Here is a 23000-nt window from a genome sequence, read left to right on the forward strand (position 1 = left end):
TAAAGTCAAAAATAAGCACATATATCTCTAATTTACCACTTTTTTACTTTGACTTGCTCTTCCATAAAATACAATTGCTGTCGTCAAGAATATGTCACTGGTGACGATTTCAATATAATCTGACTGTTTATTGAGCTCACAGCTCACAGTGATTAGTTTCTAAGTAAGGTTTCTATGTATTTTTTATTAATAAATTTTGATAGTTTTGTAGTTTAGAGATTTTGTAGAGTTTTTGAAAATTTTATGGTCCATTGGTGGAATCCTTAAGTGGGTTTCTAAAAAATAAAATAAATTTTTTAAAATTTTTTTGTTAATATTTTTATTTGAACAAATATGATTATTATTAGGAATTATAAAATTTTAAACATACATGATATAAAAAGAAGAAGAAAAAAAAAACATATTAAAATAGTCATACACTTAAACATAAAACATAGACTTAAAACAAACACTAAGTCTGTTTTTCTGATTTGATGCAATATTAAGAGGAAAAACTGAACCTGATTTTTCTGATTTGAATTCCATTTTATTTATAACACATTAACAAACTCTTGTTAACCACTCATAATGCTAAAACATTATATAACCACCATGTTTGAACTCTCCTTCTTCATAACATTAGAGAGACAGAGAAGATTAAAGACTTGACACATTTCAGAAGAAAGAAAGAAACAAACCAAAGCTCATTGATTAAGAACAACAAAACATGCGACACACAAAACAAATCTAGTGATGTTGTTCAACATTACATAACACATCTAAAAATACACTAATTTCGTAGACCATAAACATAAATCATATATGCTCATTGATTAAGAACAACAAATCATTATCTGAAGCCTTATGCAGAAGCAAGATATTTACCTTCTTTGAAAAAGGGGACCAACAAACCAAACAGCAGATGGATGATCAACGACATAATGAACCAAGTTATATATATGAATTAGAAACAGAGATAGCCCCAAACCACTAGCACCAACAAAGTAAAACAAATCATGGTTCTGCTTGATTAGTTCACTTAACCAATGATGACAATCAAACATTAGTATCATTGGTCGCTTGTGTTCCCATACATACAACATCCGCTATAATTTCAGAGACACATCCAAAGGAAATCCAATTCAGAAATATAACCGTTGTTCTGATTATGATACATCAATCATCAATCAATTTATTGAACAACCTCGTCGTCGATCATCATCCCGGCGGTTGAAATTGCCTCCCAATTTCATGATCGATACGCCGGAATTTGTAATCGAAAGGGATCGATTCGAATCGCCTAATTTTCGTCGGAGAAACCAAAGAAAAGAAAAAGGAGAAACACGCCTCCCTTTTTTTTCTTTTGTCTAAATTTTCACCCAATAATTTTTAGCCACGTCAGCGTTTCTAAATGCTTCCAAAAATCCTAAAATTAGGAACACGATCCTAGTAATTTTATTGGGTTTTTCTTTATTTTTGGGCTTTTATTCTTTAGGATTTTAGATTAGAAACCCATTAAAAACACTGATGGACATGGTCTTACCATCTAGATGAACAATGTATCAAAAAGGCTTTAGTTTGGTCTCTAGTGCATGTGTTTGACCAAATTGAATTTTCTCTTCGAACATGGTAATGATTGTTGTATTCCAACTTGGATCTTAAGATTAGTTTTGTAATTTTGCTTTGCCCAAGTTTGAAGATTTAATGGTGTTTTCTTTCTATACAATAAAATATGAAAAACAGTCTACCAAAAACAAAAATTAAATTAATTATTTAGAGCTCTTTACGGCTGTATTTTCCAATGATTGATTAGTCTGGACTCGGTTTGAAATCCTTAATTAAAGAAAATTTGATTAGAATACAATTTAAGTTATCGATTGTTAGGTGTTGATATTATATTATTAAGTAATGACTGTGTCAAGCAAGTCCATGAGAAACCAAGTTGCTAGATTTATTCTGTGTTGTGTACACATTTGTTGACTATGCTACTTTGGTTAGATTCACATTTTTAGGTGTAGAAGTTTCTAAGAAGTGAGAACTACATCTCTGGAAAAGACAATATTACCCTTATACCCTTATACCCTTATTATTCAACACTCGTGGTATTATGCATTGTGCCGGCGGTCGAAGGGTGATAATGAAAATGTCAATTTGTCTCAAGTCAAAGAATCAGTGCTCTGGTTGTTGTCTTAGAATATTAGTTTAGACGACTTCTTTTGGTCAAACTACTAGAAAGTCAAAACTTTTAGGTAATTGCTCTTGTATAAATATACATTACTTCTAAGTTCTCAACCTTCATTACAAATTCTCTCAATTCAGGTTTCTTTTCTAACAAGCAAAAACTCCAACCTTTACTTCTTTCTTTTCTTTTCTTTTTTATAACCCTCTCAAATCTTAATTTACTTTGCTTTCTTAATTCACAAAAAAAAAGTATGAAGAGAGAAAGATCTGATTTCGAAGAATCCATCAAGAATCTAGACATTGCCAAATGTCTGATGATTCTAGCACAAACCTCCATGGTTAAACAGATCGGTTTGAGCCAACATACCGAGAGCCATACAAGCAACCGATTCGAATGCAAGACGTGTAACCGGAGATTTTCTTCGTTTCAAGCCCTTGGTGGTCACCGGGCAAGCCATAAGAAGCCAAAGCTCACCCTTGAGCAGAAGGATGTCAAACCTCTTAGCAACAATTACAAAGGAAATCATACGCACGAGTGTTCCATATGCGGTCAAAGTTTTGGGACCGGACAGGCTTTAGGTGGTCACATGAGACGGCATAGGTCAAGCATGACGGTCGAGCCATCGTTCATCTCTCCGGTGATTCCTACCATGCCAGTTTTAAAACGATGCAGTAGTAGCAAGAGGGTTTTGTGTTTGGATTTGAATCTAACTCCGTTAGAGAATGATCTTGAATATATTTTTGGGAAGACATTTGTCCCAAAAATAGATATGAAGTTCGCTCTTTAGTTTTTTTTTTTTCTTTCTCTTAATCATTTGTATTGTAATTCCTATTCTTTTAATTCTTCAAACGTTAAATGTCAACAAACTTCATGGTATATGTGTGGGGTCCCTATATATGTACTCTAGAAAAAGATTTTAAACTAAATTATTTAGTTTCCATTCCTGGAACAAGTACAACATATTCATAAGCGGGCCAAATTTTGGGCCATATATTCTTAGGAATTGGAAAACATATTCCTTTTGCCTTGGCATATATGATATGCAACAATATAGATGTCAAAGTTTAAGACGTTGTCATTTCAAAAGTTTAAGATGGTTCAAATATAGTTAAACATTAATTAACTTAACAAAAGTTTAAGAGTTCAAATATAAAGAGTGTAATTAGGGTTACATACTTCCCCGCTAATCTTGTCTCTTATTGTGAAGTACATGTAAAAGTACAGTCGAAAAAACAAAAAGAATATTATTACTATACACACAAGCCCATTTAAAAATTGTTGTTTTTTCTTCTCTTTTATAGTTTTTGTATTTCTGTATTAGTAGTGCGTCTCAGCCGTCCGATTGACAGATTACACACATTTACTTCTTTTCCGTCAAAGATCAGCCAGCTAGCTTTCCAATAAAGAAACGTTGGTTTATACAAGATTGGTTTTTAGTCTGTGGAACCACTTCGTCAAAAAATAAAATACAGTATACTTATCATGAAGGTAAGCTATAATAAATACTCTGTAGAAGTCCAGATTTAATGTTACACTAATATAGAACATTGGTCAACATCAGATATTATTCATCAAAATTAATTTTTGAAAAGAAGAAAAAGGTTGATTTTTAAATAATAGATTTGTGAGTAGACGTAGATACAAATACAACTTATTAAGTTAATTATGAAAAACACTTTTATAAAAAATAATAGTAATTGATTGATATTTATTGGTAGGATTTTTGTTTTGTCTCTCTCCGTGAAACAAAATGTTATGTCCATCATAGCCTTAATAAAAATAAATGCTTATTTCACAAACGGTTCTGTATGCAGCCGAAGCCGATAGTGAAATTCTTCTTCCCTTCCTATTTTATCCAACGGCTATTTCTAAAAAATAAAAGGCAAATTATTATTGCACAAAAAATAAAAGGCAAATTAAGTATATGTGGGCTCTTATGTGATACGTAGGATATATGATAGTGTTGTTTTCCATAAAACCCACTCTGTTGTCAGCCTTCTCTGTCCATCCCAAAACTTTATCTCGTACGAAAGCCACAGAGCTACGTGACAAGACAAGCAGAAATAACTAATATCGAAATTATCATTTGATCCTTTAGTTTTCTTTCCCTTTCATTTTTAAGCCCAATTCTTTAGTTTTATATTATTTTAAATGTATAATCGTCGTTAAATATAGTACGATTCAAACATTAAATTTTGGCTAAAAGAATACTACTAAACAATGAATAAAAATATAACTAAAAGGTAAGAATAATGAAAAACATTGAACTAGAAATTTTGAGTGTGATTTTGCAGTTTTTTCACTTTTTGACAAACAAAACTTTTTTCGAAAAAATCTAAATTTTTCTTTCTAAAAGTTTATTTTTCATTAGGAACTTTTTCATAATTGGCTATATAACAATGACATCTTTGCAAATAATATTAGATGGGAGCACTTCAACCAACGAGAATTTTAAAGTAAATAGGAATTACTAGTGTTTTTTCTATGTAATCTACCCAACTTTTTTAATTTTGATAATTTAGATAGAAACATTTTTAAGCTTCAATAAGTATGAATACTTTAAGAAATTAATTTTTCGGATATGAAAATTGTATAAAAGTTCCAGTTGGATGCAATTTAAATATTTAATTCATATACGTACGTACGTCTTTAGCTTCTAAGCTCGAGTTAAACCAAATGATTTTGATTTTTTTTTTTTTTTGGTGTAAATGTTAAGAAACTAGTTTTTTTTTAATGGTTTTGGTCAAAAATCAAATGATTTTGATTTAATAGACAATTAGACTAAACTAGGTAATGTGACGGCGCTTTCTCAACATAGCTCCGCCCTTGCCTTTGACACTTTGATCCATAACAAATCCGAATATACAGTATGCCTTAAGAGAACGAAAGCGTTGTTTAACAAAAGCTTTTAACTATAATATCACGTTTATCATTTTTTTGCCAATGGCTTTAATTTATATTAGATGATTTTTCTCTAGACAATTGCAAAATTCTATTGTCGTCATCACTATCGTGAGAACTTCGGATATCTCTTATTTTTGCCATCATCGTGTAATTTAGCATATGACATGCTTTGAATATTATCATTTTTTCAGTGGCTTTAGTTATTTGATGTTAGATGTTATAAATTTATAATAAGCTTGATCCTCTCTAGTTACTTAAATTCTACTGTCGTCATCACTATTATCTGCTATCTCTTATTTTTGCCAACACCATGTAATTCCTCTTGAAACAGAACTTAATGTTTTTTTACTTTGTGTTAAAACATTTTCTTCAGTTTAATTAATTTCGATTTCCATTTTTGACATAAAAAAAAGGAATAGGAAAAAGAAAAAAAGAATGACCCTTCGAATCAAAGGAAACGTATGACTTTTTAATTTTTACAGCTGTTCAGTAGAACTTATTATTTAATGGCAGTAAAAAAAAAACCAAATGTCACTGTACAGCCTGTTATATATTTTTGCTGCTATTTCTTTTTAAGTTACATTTAAAAAATAGGTGTAAGCCATAGTTATAACTATAAGTCGCCACGTAAAATAGGACATGATTGTCGGAAAAGAAAACGGAAAAATGGTAGAACATGACAAAAGGGAAACACACCATCAACTATTTCGATACCATAATCATTGTTATGTATGTGATTTAATTATTATAAGTATAAAGTGGTAGAAAGAATGGTGAACTACTTAAATCGAATTAAAGAAAAAAATACAAAAAATAAAAACAATTAAATAGGAAGAGGCAAACATCAAGATCACAATGTGAAACACATACTGTGGTGATTGGTGAAATACTACATTGATCAACAAATGTGGACCTGCCCCAGTTACCTCTCTTCTGTTCAAGGTTAATATTACTATATCAATATATGAATATGTTAAGAATGTAGGTATGATCTTGTGGGGTCTTGTTTTTTGCCTAATATTCTTCTTGGGATGAATATTTTCCTATTGGTCCCAATCACATACATTAATCACAAATAATTGATGGTTACACAAAATATGATTTTGTTTGCGGACAAAAATAATATTGTTTTGAATATAAGATTTTTAAAATATTGTATAGTAGCCCAATTAATAGGGAGTGTGGTCATATATTTTTGAAACAAAAAAAAAAAGGAGTATTAGTCAATCACTTAATATTAATGTTTAAATTCTAAAAAATATTCGTTCCTCTCACTTGTTAATTAAAGCGCTAAAGATAACAACTAGTTTGACGTGGCCGTGTCATCCGCCCTCCTTAATTTTCCATTTCCCTCCCTAATTTCGTATTTATTTTCCTTATATATTTAAAAAGGCATGCATTCTTATCTGTTAGTCTTTTTTTTTTTTTTTTTTTTTTGCAATCTGTTAGTCTCCTTTTTTGTTTGCAAAAACAACCAAAAATGTATTCTCTCTCTAACACGTGGGTTGGTATGTACCAAAATAAACAAATAAATAAAAATACTCAATAGTCTCATACTCATACCGTGTTGTATTTTAATTATATCTTATCATGTTAGTTGTTACCATATTTATTCGATATTTCTTTATAGAATGCAAACGATCGGTGTTTGAAAGCGATAGAAATATATATTGAATATGAATTGAATAAAAAAACTTGGGAGAGGGTAGGCTCATTGCATAAAAAAGATGGGAATGGAAGTCTCATAAATAATTGATAAATTATTGGAATAAGTAAGCATGAGAGCCAAATGAATCGAAAGAAATATAAATAATACATTTAATGATATTGCAATCATGTACAAAACTATATACATATATTTTGCAATCTATGAACATCTGACTAAGATGTGTTGTGTTTAGACATAGTATAATTTTCATATTGATTAGTAAAATAGAGGAATTTTAATAATTTATTGGCTACACTCTCTCACACTTCACGAATATAAAGCTGTTACTATGGAGTTGCTCGTGTATTTTTTCTTCTTTAATTTCATTTCTTTTCTTTAACCGGAATCATTATTTGCCTAATTTTGTATACAGTAAAAGACAACATTGTGCTATACATTAGTTATTTGTTACTAAGTGATTTTCTATCCTAGTGAATACCAACTTTAATTTTAATTTTTAAAAGTTTCATAACAAACAAATCTGTTCTATCTTGGTAAGTTCTCATTTTCCTCTCATCAAAATAAAAATAAACAAGGAAATCTTTTACTTGTAAAATAGTGACAAAACAAATCCCAACAAAATTCAGAATCAATAAATTTAAAGCAGATGAAATTGAACATGTCAGATATAAATATGAACTGCTATTGATACTAAAAATGAAAAACTTTTGAAAAAAAAAAGGGTCAAACTCGGACCCACAGGTTGTAGCAGAATGCAACACCGCCCTGAGAGCAGAAGAAAACAAAAAAGACTCATTATTTAGATCACTACACACCCTAGTTCTGCTTCTCAGAGCCTTTCAACAAACCCCAGTTTCGCCGCTTATCACAAACAAAGGAAACAAGAGTGCGGGTATCAGCTCCCCCCTTGTTTTCATGGTTACATCTTTATATTTCGTCTCCCATTCAACCTGAAATCATATTTCTGTAGAGATGCTCAGATCCAGCTTTCGTTGATTAACTTTGCCGTCGAAGATGTTGGAACCGGCGGGAGAATCTTTCATCTAAGCTCTGAATATCTATAACAGCTCTTCATTCCTCCTTCTTTTCTAGCGTTGTAGCAGGTTCTTCTTCCTCTAGCTCCTTTAACTTTTTTTTTTGGTTTCCTCGCTGGTTATAGAGTTTATAAGATTTCCTTTATTTTTTTTGGGGTTTCGTCGCTGGTAATAGAGTTTATAAGATTCTTCCTCTCGTTCCTTTTGGGTTTTACTCTAGCGTGTGTTTAGTAGTCTAGTACAAATGAATTTTCTCATCTGAGTTCTTTAAATCTTCATCATTATTTCACCAAATACATTAAAATAGCCAGGAAAAGGCACTATATAGCTGCTCGATCGTGTGTTTGTGTGTGGATTTTATTTTCATTTCTTTCACCACATTCATTATTTAGATAGTTTTGTACTCATTAAAAATGCAACTTTTGTGTTATACACTAGTTATAAGGTACTGAGCGGTTACAACTTTTGTCTTATATACTTCCCATCTCTTTTAACTTCTGGGTTTTTGGATACAGCATTGATGCATTCTCTTTTTTGTGTTTTTCTTCACAGTATAGTGTATAGAGATGGTAAATAAGAGAAGAAACACCGCAAAAGATAAGGGAAAAGCTCCAGCAACTGACGTGGTAAACATTTTTATCTTCCTTTTATGTAGATTAGTGATATATAAAATCTAGGAATTATTATTAATATAATTTTCTTTTTTCTATACAGGCACCTCCGGAACTACCAGATGTATACATTTTTTGTGTGTTTTTTTCCATTAGCACTGCATAATTACTGTTTATTTATTTCAATGTGTTACAATTTTTGTTGTTTTTACTTACAGGATTTACCTGAAAATTTCCCTTACCAATTTACATGGGAATTATCCCAAATGAGTAAACTGGTTTTGCTGGAAGTCCTTGATCAAGGAAAGATGGGTAAGTCTTTTTATCCTGTACCTTAATAAAAAAATAATTAAGAATATATTTTGTTTTCAGACATTTTCTTGATGAATGATTTTATGAAAACGTTACGTATTATGTAGTACATGATCACAATAAAAAGTGACGCCATTTTTAGACACCTCCTAAATTAGAGAAACTTGACAAAAAGTATATTTCCTTAATTTCAAACAATTCAACCTTAAAGTTTATACGTTTGTTGTTGTTTGTCCCTGGAAAATGTTGTCATTAGATTTCTTCTAAAGTTTTTTCTTAATCAATCACAATTACGTTTGTTTTGTTTACTTTTTTAATGAGAAATAATAATGTGATTTAATCTGAATAGGTTACTGTTGGACCATCGCTTACAACAGAATGATTGGGGCCCACTTATACATTCATGATAGAACTAGATTGCTTCTGGAATTATCTCCGAAGCATCTATTTGCCCATATTGAAGAAAAATTTGCAAATGGGAATTTAAAGAGTTACGAAGGATTAAAAAACTTTCTTAAAGATGATGGGCTGGTTAGAGAAGAGGATTGCAAATGCATCGCGGGGAAAAATGAACAAAGCAGCACGGATGCATGCGATAAAGTCAAGGTAGTGCCACGTTTTTAACTAATTTTTTTTTGTAGTTAATTTTATAACTATATATATAATATATCTAATTTGAATTTATAACTGATTTAGTTTCCTTAAATTTTATAATATATTAGGATAAACAGGTATTCAAGATTCGTGATTTGAAAGTTGTGGAGGGAAAAAATGTTGATGAAAAAGAAGTAATTTTTCTGCTGAAGACAATTGGACCAATCGCTGTCGAATTAGAATTCACTACAGCGTATATAGCCGACAAAACGGTGAGTAAAATAATAATTCTCTATTTAACATTTTTTAAATAACATTTGACTTATGATTTTTTTTTTAAAAATCTGAAATAGGGGAATATATATTATGGGCCTCCTCAGCACATAAAACCGTTCGTTCTTCGGAAACACATTGTTTTACTAACCAAATATTCAACCGACCGAAATGGAATTTCATATTTTAAATTTCAAAACTCATATGGACGTGGATGGGGAGATAATGGGTATGGAAAATTCGCAAGAAAAGTAAGTTTGCCCAAGGGAAGTCAGTCTTTGATTAAATCATACATGTATCCTGAGGTACATAACTATCTTTTATCTAACCTATTATTGTTTTACTAATTTTATTATTGTATGTATATACTAAAAATTTTCCTTAAATATGTAGCTTCTTGACCAAAACATCGAGATGTGAGATCTGAAGATGTGTGAAGATGAGAAACCGCAAGTAAGTATATCTTTCATACCAAAAATTATATATTATTTAAACTAGTATTGTATGATATGGAAATTAGAACATGGGTTTTAAATTAATTTAGATATAAGGTTGATTAGATAAGTTTTGAAGCACCTCTGTAATATACTTATATATCAACATAAACAATTGATACAAATAACAATTGTATGTACAGGTACACCAATGTTGAAGCACATGAAGCAGCGGAATGAACAGACTTTTGTTTTTTAAAGCGATCATATCTATGTAGTTTGTTATGCACCAATTTGTGTTATAGTGCAGTATAATTCTACTAGTTTTAGTTTATTAAACGAATGAAAACTATTTTTTTCTTTTTGATGTTTTGCTTTTGTTTTAAATAGCGAAGATAAAGGGGATGTTTTGTTAGTAGGAACTTTAGAGCATATGCAATGGGGAGAGACTCACAAATATGCAATAGAGCATATTTCATGATAATAAACTATTTAATTCTACACACTCCATCTTATTGTTTTAGTTTTTTTTTTTTTTTTCTGATATTTCAATTTTAAATAGAAGTCCACACATCTTTTCTAGGGAGACTCACAAAAATGCCCATTTTTCAATACTCCTTTTCAAAAATGCTTCTTTTGGCTGTCCATTTTTAAAAATACTCCTTTTTATGTACAAAATGACTAAATTACCTTTTTTTAATAAAATATATCACAAATATATAAGGAAATATAACAAAATTAGGTCTACAAAATACAAAATATTTTTTGGCGGACAAAGTGATCCCGCAATTTTTCCCGCCAAACACTTGTAAAACTAGTAAACCTGTAATATGCCTTGTAAAATTTTCCCGTAAAATTTTTTCCAAGCCAAAGAATTTTCCCGCCAAAAAATTTTTTTGCGGGAAAAATGATTCCGCAATTTTTTTGGCGTTAAATTTTTGGCGGGAAAAATTTACATAGGTATTTTATAGGTTTTTTACAGGGTATTTATAAAGGTTGTACAATTTATTTTAAAAGGTTTTACAATGTATTTATAAAGTATTTATAAGATTTTACAAGCTATTTTATAAGATTTTCCAAATTTTTTATAAAGTTTTCCAAGTTATAAATACCTTATAAAACCTTATAAGTACCTTGTAAAACCTTTTAAAATACATTGTAAAACCTTACAAAACACTTGTAAATACTCCGTAAAACCTTTAAAATACCTTGTAAATTTTTCCCGCCAAAACTTTTCCCCAAAAAAAATTGCGGAATCACTTTTCCCGCAAAAAAAATTTTTTGGCGAGAAAATCTTTTGGCGGGAAAAATTTTTACGGGAAAATTTTACAAGGTATTTTAAAGGTTTTTACAAATGTTTTGGCGGGAAAATTGCGGGATCACTTTTCTCGCCAAAAAATATTTTGTATTTTGTGGACCTAATTTTGTTTCAAATAAGGGTAAAATGGTCATTAAAAATTAAAAGAGAGCAAACTTAAAAATGGACTCTCAAAGGGGGCATTTTTGAAAAGAGTATTGAAAAAGGGACATTTTTAACAATTTCTCTTTTTTCTATCTTGATGTTCTAACTTTCATCTCAATTTATCTACTCTATCTAAATATATATCCATAAATCATGTAAATTATTCTTTAAAAAACTAAATTATTACTATAATGTAAGTTAAACTTTAGATATTAGTAACTTGTCCTAAACGTCTTACTCACTCGAATATAACTATACTTAATTCTCATTCATCTTTGATACTATTGAGTTTTTCTATCACAAACTTTATCTATAGATCTCAAAAACTTTATATATTTTGTTGACATCTATATTTTACAGTTATTTTAATTAAAAAAAACTTTTGACAAAATATATGAAAAAACATATTTGAACGGATCCCTATTTCAAACAATTAGTTATTATAAATTATATGTAACTGTAGTTATTCTTATTTTAAACTAATAATATTTCTTTTTTGATATTTTTTGTTTATACGATTAATTTTTCTTTTTTTTAATTTTTATTTTTATACGATCCTGTAAAATACTAATTTTGAAAACTATATTTTATATAATAAAATATTTTGTTATCAATGAATATACAGAACCTTAACATAAATCGTTAATGTTTCAGATTAAAAAATAAAAATAAAAAGGGGCTTTTGCAAAAATGCCACTTTTTCAATGCCACTTTTCAAAAATACCCTTTTTTAAAACCTTATAAAAAATGCTCTTAAAAATATAAGATTTACCTAAATATGTATGTAATATTATTAAAACATACATAAACTACATTTTTATGTATCTTAAATCTTATAAATACTTTATAAATACCTTATAAATACATTTTAAATACCTTTAAAAGCCTTTAAAATATCTTATAAAACCTTAAAAATCCTTTGAAATAACTTGTAAAACCTTTAAAAACACCTTATAAAACCTTATAAATACTTGGATCGAGTCTTCAAGTAGTAGTTACAATCCATAAGTACCTTATAAACCTAATAAAACTTTATAAAAATTTCAGATTTAAAAAAAGGCATTTTTGAAAATGAACATCTAAAAGAAGCATTTTTGAAAAGGGACTAGGATATGACCCGCGGTACACCGCGGGTTAATTATTTGATTTTTTTATTTTTATAAATTGATGAATTTATTGTGTATAATATTTTTTGTTGTATACCGCGGGTCACATGCGTTGTATCTAAAATAAAAAATTTTAAGTTGTATTTGTTTTGTTTAGTGTTTAAGATTGTATAATTGTATTTTGATTTGTTATTTATACGATTTCACCTGTGGCATATTGTCTCGTATTAATATTGACCCAAACCCGTCCAACCATATAATCTAAAATGAAATTAAACATCATTTTGTTATTTTTTAATAACACTTTTATTTAAATGTCATATAATTCTAGTTAATTTGAAAGTTGCTTTCAAATAGTTTCTATGTATATTTTTAAATTAGTGTGTGTTTTTGGACCAACCCGTAAAAACAATTTATAATTGTATCTTAAAATACTAATTAGGATTTCACCCGTGATATACTGTCCCATTTTAGATAATTGTAAAAATTAAAGAAAGATCCGAATGACTCAATTTCGGGTCTGAATAAAATAACGACATGATTAAATGCTCAATTTGTTCTTAAAAATGTTAATATAGATTACACACATATTTTTATTCATCGATTGAGTAATATATGTCCGTTTTAAAAAATTTGAATTGTAACATATGCAGAAAAAAAAAACTAAAATTTACTAACTATTTATATATTTTATAATAATTTAAAATAATATAAATATAAGATCAAATAAAAGTGAAATAAGAATCATATATTTATGTTTAAATTAGGTAGAGAGGTTTTAGGAAATTAGTGCAAATTTGTTATATTAGCATTAAATCATCATATTTGATTTTTTTATCTATAAAAATCGTGGAAAATATACCATAAATAAAGCGTTTAAATATAGTAATTAGTTGAGAAAGTATATATATTTTAGATTTTATTAATTATTTTCGTTTTTTAATTTTACCAAAATTTAAGGAAAGATCCGATTGAAGATTTCCGGATCAAAATTAAACAAATTTGACCCGATTTGGATACCCCAAAAACTGCTGCAAAAATATATAGTAGATATACCAAAAGAGGTATTTTTAACAATTTCCTAAATAAAAACCTTAACCGACTCGTCTAGCTTGTATTATTTATTCCGACTTCCGAGGGATATTAATGTACGAAAAGGAACTGCAAGACTAAATGTAAAGAAAACAAAACCTATAGGGACTACAATACAATTAAAAGGGGATCTTATCTTCACTTTATAGAAATTGGATTTTTCATTCCCTTGCCGACCGAGAGCCAAAAGAGAAGAGTAGAAAACCTAGTGGGTTAGGGTTCTTGTATTTGTTCATAAACGCAAAGCGATAGATCTGATTTCGATGGGGGATGATAGCGATAGATCTGATTCGATGGGGGATGATAGCGATAGATCTGATTCGATGGGGGATGATAGCGATAGATCTGACTCGATGGGGGATGATGTTGTGTATGATTCAGAAGGTACGAAGCCAACTCTGTAAATTTATTTAAGGATCTATAGAGATATATATATAAATCCCTAAGTTTGGAGAATTTGCGGTCTCAGATTGGAGAACTACGCTAGAACCTGTGGATCTGGAATACACGGAGGAGGATGATGTTGATGGGACAAGGTATTATCCTAGTATAAGACGCCGTGAAGATGAAGAGAAGATCTCGCCGGAGGATGAGTATCTCCTCATGGAGAAGCAAGTCGCAGAGTCCAAGGTCAGATTTGAGTAAGTCAGTTTCTTTATCTATCTGCATGGAAAATGTTGTTGATTCATCTTGTGTGTTTTTTTAATAGGGTTTTGACATTGATTTCACCAAGTTCCGCTGCGTTTTCAATTACAAACTAGCTGATCTCGATCTTGAAAACCAGTTCGTTTATGAACCAGAAACCACCAGAGGGTTATTAGACAAGCTTTCTAGGAAATCCCTTAAGAGATTCAATGCTAAGTATAGCAGAAAATATGAGTTTGTCAAGGTTATCAAAGCCAATTATCACATCACTGCTGGCATCATGTTTTTCATTACCTTTGAAGGTAAGCTACTTAACGATGATGACTCTAAACTGTTCCAAACTAAGATCCGCTATTGCGGTCGTACCATCGATATTGTCTCATGCGAACTCAAACCTGAGAAAAATGGTAACTCCATCGTTGCTCTTATCTTTTTTTTCTCTTGTATGTTGAGATCAATTTGAAACTAGTTATAATATTGTATTTGTATTTGTTTTTGGTAGTTCACTCCATTGAAGCTCCGGATAAAGAACATCCCAAGAAACCAAGGTATATATATATATCTTGTCTTTTTTACTTTGATGAGTCTTTTCCTTTCTCTGTCTTCTCTCTTAGGGTAGGAGGTTTTTCTTACACTGCTGAAAGTTTTTTATTTTATTTATTGATATCCTCAGATTGACTCTGGAGCCATCTTATGTCTAATACTTGGGGTGGGTGATCAGACAGACGCAAGCACTCTTGTGATAATTGACCTAGTCTATGTTATGTAATGACACTTGTACTACTTCTGCTATTTGCCCTGTTCGTTTTCTTAACTTCAGACTCCCAAGTTCTCATCTGTTTGTTGCTCAAAACTTTAACTTAAGAGTTCAGACTCTTATGTTTTATCAAAACGTTTTTAAGCTCTGTGTGTGTCTTTCTAAAGTTGAAGTTCGAATTCGAGTTCGTTAAATATTAGCCGTCTTAATAGAACTGGATATTTTCGGCTCTGTTCGATATATGTTTAAAAATTAAAATGGTTTTGATTTTGTTAAATATTTTACCGAACTGTTTTATACAATAAATAAGACATCTTTTTGCCATGCAATTTAACCTGAAACATTCATTAGTAATCATTATACCGTTTATACGTACGTACGTTTATATATCCGAGGAGTATTAATGTGCAAACAAAACTATAAGGAAAAATGCGATGAGTACAAAACATAGAGGGACTACAGTACAATTAAAAGAGAAGAAAACAAAATTAAAGGGTTAGGGTTCTTGTTGTGTTCACAAACGCAAGGCACTATGTCTGATTCGATGGGGGATGATAGCGATGAATCTGATTCGATGGGGGATGATTATGTGTGTGATTTACCAGGTACGAATCCTACTCTGTAAATTTAGTTAAGGATCTATACATCTAAGTTTGGATAATAAATTTGCGGTCTTAGATTGGAGAACTACGCTAGAACCTGTGCATATGAAATACACGGATGAGGATGATGTTGATGGGACAAGGTATTATCCTTGTATAAGACGCCATGAAGATGAAGAGCCTAAGATCTCGCCGGAGGATGAGTGTCTCCTCATGGAGAAGCAAGTCGAAGAGTCCAAGGTCAGATTTTAGTGAGTCAGTTTCTTTATCTATCTGCTTGGAGAATGTTGTTGATTCATCTTGTGTGTTTGTTTTTAAGGGTTTTGACATTGATTTCGCCAAGTTCCGCTGCGTTTTCAATTACAAACCAGTTGATCTCGATCTTGAAAACCAGTTCGTTTTGGAACCAGAAACCACCAGAGGGTTAATAGACAAGCTTTCTAGGAAATCCCTTAAGAGATTCAATGAAACAAATAGTACAAAATATGAATTTGTCAAGGTTATCAAAGCCAATTATCACTTCTCTGCTGGCATCATGTTTTACATTACCTTTCAAGGTAAGCTACTTTCCGATGACGACTCAAAACTGTTCCAAGCTAAGATCCGCTCTTGCGGTCGTAGCACCGATATTATCTCATGCGAACTCAAACCTGAGAAAAAAGGTAACTCGATGATTGGTCTCTCTTTGTTTTCTTGTCTTTTGAGATCAATTTGAAACTGATTATAATATTTCTCTGTTGACGACCAGCTGCACCTCCTTCTCCTCTTTCAGCTTTGTCCATATATAAATCAATCACATGTATGTAATTTCTCGTCTTTCAGCTACGTTTCATCGATATCTTGTTATCAAGTAAATCAATCGATGCATCGATCAATATGTTTGAAAACAACTGATCGATGTAGGAGAAGATAAGGCGTTGCAGATCGGAGCCTAGTGTTTCATTGTATCCGAAGCATGTATACTGTTGTGTGAGTCGCAATACGCTTTAACTTTGAGAGGTATTTGGAAAAGCTGGTGATAGCCACAAGCTAAGGAAAGATGAAACTTGGTACAATGTATTTATTTTAATGCTCATAACATTGTAACAGATCAAAGATCACAACTAAACAGCAGCAGAACATTAAAATCAAGGTCATACATGCACTCGCTTCTAAATAAGACCAATAAGGCAATAATACAAAACATTACAATAAGTAGCATTCTAATACTAGTTGACAAAAAATTAACACTATAATAAAGTTGGCTTCTATCGAAAGGTTAATTTTGCGTGTTGAAGAAAGTCAAAGGTCCTCTATTTTGGAGCACGCAATTAATTGCCAATTTTAACGACCAATTAAAAAGAGTTTTAGTAACATGTGATGGCCACCACCTTCTCATCAACCATTATCATCACATGGTCCACATCTATAATATACTCCCTCCGTTTCAAAATATAAATCGTTTTAGGTAAAAGCACGCAGATTAAAAAGATTTACTTTTTAAAAGTTCAGCTAATCATAAAAGAGACTGCATAATATAAACACTACAAGAAATATCAACATTGATAGCACAAGAAGATAGCTCATTTTCCGTCACTGCTATAAAAGATGAATGTTTTATTTTGATTACTATATAATAGCATTGAAATAACGCTAAGATAAAAAAATTACTAAACGAAAAGCTAAAATCATTTATTATGCCAATACTTCTAGGAAAAAATCCACTTTAAGAGTTATATATATCAGATCTAAAAAATTTTAGTGCCATCATATATACCAAAGCCAAAAAAAAATTACCCATAGACTCCACGACAAAAAAACCTAGATCTCTTCCAATCCGCCATAGACTCCACGAAACTCTTCGCCAGCCTCATTTTGCCTCCATTCGTTCATCTTTCCTCCAGTCTCAGGTGATTCGTCACCATCCTGAAGAATCGTCTCCTCTCATCTCTAAACCCTAGCCGCCGATGTCGTCGCTGATTCTCCTCGTCGTATATGTCTCTTGTTAATTTTGTTTACTCGTCATCCCCTTACCTCGGAAAAAGTTAGGGTTACGGATCCGAATTAGCAACCATGGAAGAGATCACCGATGGAGTGAACAACATGAACTTGGCCGTTGATTCCCAGAAGTAAAATCGGATTCAGGTTTCAAACACCAAGAAACCATTGTTCTTTTACGTCAATCTCACAAAGGTACATAGTTTAATTCGATTGATATGTGACTCGTATTCTAAGCTTTCAAATTTCTGGACTTGAACAATCTCTTTCGATCGAGAGGATCTATAGGCAAATGGCTTGTATTCTAGTTCATCTGCTCATCGTGATTCTCTAGTTCTGTAGCGGAAATGATTGTTTCTTCAATTGCAGCATAAAAAAATCAGCTTTAATCATGGTCTCTAGCTTAACTTTTCCTAGTATAGATTTTGATTTACATTTGGTCAAGCACAAGGATGTTGCTTTGTCTTCCTCTATGCTTTCTCGTTAGCTGAAATCTAGGTTGCATTGGTTTGACCAATTGCTTTGTTTTGAGTTTGGACAACGCAAAACTTGAAAGTTAGAATCATCTCTAAGGGGATGCTTAGTTATTTAGATCGAGTTACATCTATAACCTATATAGCTTATTGTAGTGTTCTTGATTAAGTCTTTGTTACTTTAGAATTTCCTAAAGACAATTGTTTTTAAATTTGACCTCAATGTTTTTAGTGGAACACTTGTGATTTTGCAGAATTGATTGATAATTTATGTTTTGTTGTAAATCTATGGTTTCCAATAGACATTGAGAAATGACTATATGCAAACCGTATTTTCTTATTGTAAGTTTAACTAAAGATACAATTGATTCTTGATGCTATATTTTGGTTTCTGCTTTAGTATCTCCCACATTTATCACCCCAAATTTATTTTCAAGAGAGAAAGATTGTACCCACTATATGCAAACAAGAACAAGTAAATTTGGAGATAGCTGCAAGTTTGATCATCCTATTTTAGCTTATTCTCATGGTGTGTTGGTTTCGGAATTAGGTGTTTGTGGTTATTACTTGTGTCTAGGATGATTGATGTAACTGAGTTTTTGTTGATTGGATTTGTTTAGAGGTATATGCAGCAGTACAATGATGTCGAACTTCCTGCCTTTGGAATGGGTATGTATTTTCTTAATCTCCCTTTTTTTTATTCCTCGGTATATATTCTAATGGGACTGTAATGTGTATTTATTGCAGTATAATCTGATTCTTAACTTCATTAAGCTAATTTTTTCAGAATAAATTGTTTGTTGGTGATACTTACTAAGATACTTACTCTTCCCATCTGCAAATCAACCTTCTTCTCGATTTATTAATTTGGTTTTTGGTTTTGCAGAATAAATAGTTTAGGAGAAGGAGCTTGCATGTGGTTGTAGGAGCTTAAGTGGTAAGACGTTTTTTCAAGTTTTAAACTCCATATTACCTTAATTCTAAGGCTATCATGATTATGTCCAAGCTAACCAAGTACGTAGTATACATATGTGTATGTTTGGTAGATGTATTCCCATGTGTCGATTTCTTTTTTCATCTTAGTGAATAAGGCTTCTAAGATGGTGTCTTTTGTCCCCTTGTTCTTTTGTTTCATGTAGCCTATCGACGGGAGTGCTAATAGGAACAATTGTTCAAATCAAAGTTTTATGCGTTCTCCTTTTGATGAGGCGAAATAGATAGAGGAGAAGAAATTGAAGAGATCGAAGTTTGTCTCTGTCCATATGATGTTAGTTCTATTTTGTTTAAGACTTATAATGATAGTATAAGATTTGATATGATGTTATGTAAGACTTGTTTGGCTAATTGGTTAATGTAATATTACTTGTTGATGATTTATAAAATATAAAAGTTATATATAATATGACGTGTTTGTCAAATTAAGTAAATTTTACAAAATTGGGTTCCAATATAAAATTTATTTATATAACGAAAAAAATGTTCCGACATTATATAAAACAGCACTAAACGTGTGTTATAATAAAGTATATTATAGCATTTGAATAATGCTATAATATGAAAATGCTATCGTATGTGGGGGTCTATTATAGCATGTTAAAAACGTCATCGTATATGGAGGGTCTACCATAACAGGGGCATAAGACAGCATTTATGAAAACGCTATTGATGACATATAATAGCTTTTTTCTCTTGCTAACAATGTAGATATTTCTTGTAGTGAAATAATCATAAAATGTTAAAATAATATATAATTTGCATTGAAACTCGAAAACGACTTATATTGTGAAACAAAATACTTTATCCAAAACGCCTTATATTATGAAACGGAGGGAGTACTAAATACTAAATATATTCATGCGAAGTACAAATATATAAAAGACAAACATGTATAATATGCATGCGCGGCTTCAAACATGATGAATCATTTTATAATATTGTAGAATGTAGTTCGATGTCTCAAGTTTTGATTCTGAAAATTTGGTGACTTAAGTTTATTGAAGGTCTATATTTTAACTTTTAAGGGACCCACTGGTTTAGAATATATGTATGTAGAATGCATGCATTTATATGAGAACTCTCACTTTTTCATCAAATTTTGATGAGTTTTGGAATCGTTACAAGGACAATCGTATGAGCATATATAACACATAGCCAAACATGGATTCATCATCGTCCATGCATATGAGATAACACACTTGTTTCTCAGCATCGGATATTCGTATATATGCATAAGGCATGCAACTCTATTGCTTAGTAGTAATGGGCCAGTTTTGTGTGTGATCGACCACCACTAAAATTGCATAATCTTAAACAATACATAAATTACTAGCATTGAGGAATTTCTTTTTGGGTGCATGAAATGCTCAACTCTATTGATGCATGAATCACGTATATCACATTAACATCCATATATATTAATACTTACTTACTAGCTAGAATGAATAGGTCTTGTTAACTAATACTCGGAATATCCCACTTATTTCAACAAATCATTAGTTAAATACTTAATTACTTCACAAATAAGATTAAATTAATACTTACATGCTTCTTTATCATGTATATATAATTTAGGTCGGTGGTGGTGCTTTCCAAAATTTTAGGATTTTAGTAAAGATGGAAATCAATCCCAACGAACCCGATGGTCCAAATTCGATTAATTGTGTGCATTATAGAGATCCTAAACGCATTCTTTATGGTCTAAGGGTCTGACTGGTTTAAACGCAGCGGTTGCGGTTGTGGTTGCGGGAGTTTACGGAAGCGGGCGGTTGCGGTTTCAAGCGTTACCAAGCGTTTTGAACGACTGGTTTAGCGTTTGAAAATGGATGCGTTTGCGGAAGTTTTATGACTGGTAAACCAGCGGGTGCGGTAGCAGTTAAATAAAAAGTGACTAAAAAAATAAAAAATATTACAAAAAAAAGAAGAAATAAAAACACCAATATATTATTATGATAATATTAGAAAAATTGAACATGCTTAATAATTAAAACCATAAATAAAGTACTAAATAATTATTCAAAAATAAAGAAATTTTATAATAAGATAGTACTTTATGTTGGGTCGTTAACACCAAAAATTGTATCAAGTAATGGGACAAACTGTAAATAACGTTGAATTCAATCAAAAAGCAAGTAATTTTCTATTCGAGAAAACAAATCGAAACATATATTCAATCAAAAAGAAAAGCAATATATAATGAAAGAAAAAAATATTCAAATTGATTTTCATCAGTTTGGGTGGAAGACATTGAGAAAATAAGGTTTTAGAATATTGATTAGGGTTTCTGATGAGAACGTGATACAAAGATGAAAGATATATATAAGATTAATATATTTTATAATAATTATAAGTAAACGTTTGATTTTTTTTTTTTTTTTTTTAAAATCCAACCGCTACCGCCCGCAACCGCAAACGCTTGCGGGAAGGAGCTTTTGAAATTCAGCGATTTCGAGCGGTTTGAAACGGTACGGAGCGGTTTCTATGATTGGTACCAACCGCTAACAACCGCAACCGACCGCTAGCAACCGCTAGGAGGGTGCTAGCGGGAGAACCAATCAAGCCCTAAGTGGGTTGTTTAGTCATCAAAATAATTAAATTAATGAGATTAATGTAATGTTCTTATATTAATTAAATATATTATATAATTAAATCAATATATAGCTTGATTAGGCTAATCATAAGAGGTTTAAATCATACTCTGCTTTGGCATGAAGTGAAGTGCATTTCATGTGATTCTCGTGGGAAAAAGCGGGAGACCATTCATGTCATTGCTTAGCTAGTTTCTATTAACCGAATGTCAATTAAAAGCTCATTGAGACTCCTAGTTCAAAATACTAATTACTGGCCATGGATCATATATATATCATATAAATGTCATCATAACGGTAAAAGAGTCAAATTGGCCAAATCAATAGAATCAATACCAATTGTTTTTGGATAATCGTGCATGATATAGTAAACTCTAGTATGCCGCAAATATTTTTTCATGAAACTAAACTAGCTTCGGCTACCCAACCCAAATCTCAGCAGTGTGATTGCTCCCAACCATAACCACACTCATAGCAATCGAGGTCCTACCACAATCACACCATACTAAAAAAGATAAAATTATAATCTTCAGTTTTATATATATAATTAAAATGTTTTTTTTGTTTCAGTAATTTATAATCTTCAATAAGTTGATTAATTATATATTTCTATATTTGGAACTAAAATGTTTTCTGTTTCAGTAATTTATCCCATAGTGTGCTTTTCAAAAGAAACTTCTAAGGAAAATAAAAAAGTGAAGTAGAGTCTTAAGAAAATATCTACCAAACAGCTAAATGGTTTTCAGATGGAAAGTTCTAAATAACGTGGATTAGAATTATATCACACTCAATTAGAATGAGAGCGATATTAATCACGATTCACGCATATTAAAGAGGCATAATTAAGAAAAGTGGGTCACTCACTTGCCTGCCAAAGCTGGCCATATGAGAGCACTTTCTAGGAGAGTAGTGGTACCAACTTCCCTCTCTACACAATCATTGGTCTCTCAACTCTATCATCAAAAAAACATTGATTAATGGGGTTTTTTCTTTATTAATCAGACTTTTCTTCAAAAATGAGCTTTATAGAAAGTGTTATATGAAGCCGTGAAATATATCCGATTTCTAACTAAGTGTATAAGTACTAAAACATATACCTAAAGTTACACGTATATATGGTGTTGGTTGAAATGGACTCATCAGAATTTGATGCAAAACTAAATTTATCATAAGATAACCGAAGGACATACATAAGTTTGGTTGTTATGCTATCATAGCGCTTGTGTTTACGTTGTTACATAATAGTTAGATTCTAAATTAGATATATCAAATCTACCTAGTACCAATTTATATCTGAATTTTCTTCCGCA

General features: G+C 31.0%; 3 protein-coding genes and 1 long non-coding RNA gene across 5 annotated transcripts; all 4 read left to right on the plus strand.

The window, feature by feature from the left end:
• The first annotated feature begins 2098 nt into the window (after positions 1–2098).
• LOC9315737 (zinc finger protein ZAT11) lies at positions 2099–2966 on the plus strand. The gene has a single exon (XM_021029216.1). The coding sequence runs from the start codon at positions 2412–2414 to the stop codon at positions 2946–2948; it is 537 nt and encodes a 178-aa protein (XP_020884875.1). The 5' UTR covers positions 2099–2411; the 3' UTR covers positions 2949–2966.
• A 10840-nt stretch (positions 2967–13806) lies between these two features.
• LOC9315739 lies at positions 13807–15203 on the plus strand. Its single transcript, XM_002879626.2, has 5 exons — positions 13807–14036; positions 14122–14282; positions 14362–14704; positions 14800–14845; positions 14971–15203. The coding sequence occupies exons 1-5, from the start codon at positions 13916–13918 to the stop codon at positions 14996–14998; spliced, it is 699 nt and encodes a 232-aa protein (XP_002879672.1). The 5' UTR covers positions 13807–13915; the 3' UTR covers positions 14999–15203.
• A 237-nt stretch (positions 15204–15440) lies between these two features.
• Positions 15441–16812, plus strand: LOC9315740. 2 transcript variants are annotated; one of them, XM_021030152.1, is made up of 5 exons: positions 15441–15659; positions 15733–15896; positions 15976–16318; positions 16405–16455; positions 16560–16812. In XM_021030152.1, coding segments are annotated over exons 1-5 (633 nt in total). In that variant the 5' UTR covers positions 15441–15586; the 3' UTR covers positions 16562–16812. The 2 variants fall into 2 exon arrangements, with proteins under 2 accessions (XP_020885811.1, XP_020885812.1); XM_021030153.1 differs by lacking the exon at positions 16405–16455 and having other exon boundaries at positions 15443–15659; positions 16479–16812.
• A 589-nt stretch (positions 16813–17401) lies between these two features.
• Positions 17402–19506, plus strand: LOC110229566. Its single transcript, XR_002332991.1, has 4 exons — positions 17402–17828; positions 18727–18775; positions 18993–19043; positions 19246–19506. It is a non-coding gene; the product is annotated as an uncharacterized LOC110229566 (long non-coding RNA).
• The last annotated feature ends 3494 nt before the right edge of the window (positions 19507–23000 follow it).

Source organism: Arabidopsis lyrata (assembly GCF_000004255.2).
Source record: "Arabidopsis lyrata subsp. lyrata unplaced genomic scaffold ARALYscaffold_4, whole genome shotgun sequence".
NCBI lineage: Eukaryota > Viridiplantae > Streptophyta > Magnoliopsida > Brassicales > Brassicaceae > Arabidopsis > Arabidopsis lyrata.

What these genes read in the sequence shown, in the direction of transcription:
- LOC9315737 (XM_021029216.1), top strand. Translation starts at nt 2,412, where the DNA reads ATGAAGAGAGAAAGATCTGATTTCGAAGAATCCATCAAGAATCTAGAC.
- LOC9315739 (XM_002879626.2), top strand. Translation starts at nt 13,916, where the DNA reads ATGGGGGATGATAGCGATAGATCTGATTCGATGGGGGATGATAGCGAT. An exon ending in TGTTGTGTATGATTCAGAAG is followed by an intron (nt 14,037 to 14,121) that starts GTACGAAGCCAA and finishes TTGCGGTCTCAG; the next exon opens with ATTGGAGAACTACGCTAGAA. An exon ending in ACTCAAACCTGAGAAAAATG is followed by an intron (nt 14,705 to 14,799) that starts GTAACTCCATCG and finishes TGTTTTTGGTAG; the next exon opens with TTCACTCCATTGAAGCTCCG.
- LOC9315740 (XM_021030152.1), top strand. Translation starts at nt 15,587, where the DNA reads ATGTCTGATTCGATGGGGGATGATAGCGATGAATCTGATTCGATGGGG. An exon ending in TTATGTGTGTGATTTACCAG is followed by an intron (nt 15,660 to 15,732) that starts GTACGAATCCTA and finishes TTGCGGTCTTAG; the next exon opens with ATTGGAGAACTACGCTAGAA. An exon ending in AGCAAGTCGAAGAGTCCAAG is followed by an intron (nt 15,897 to 15,975) that starts GTCAGATTTTAG and finishes TTTGTTTTTAAG; the next exon opens with GGTTTTGACATTGATTTCGC.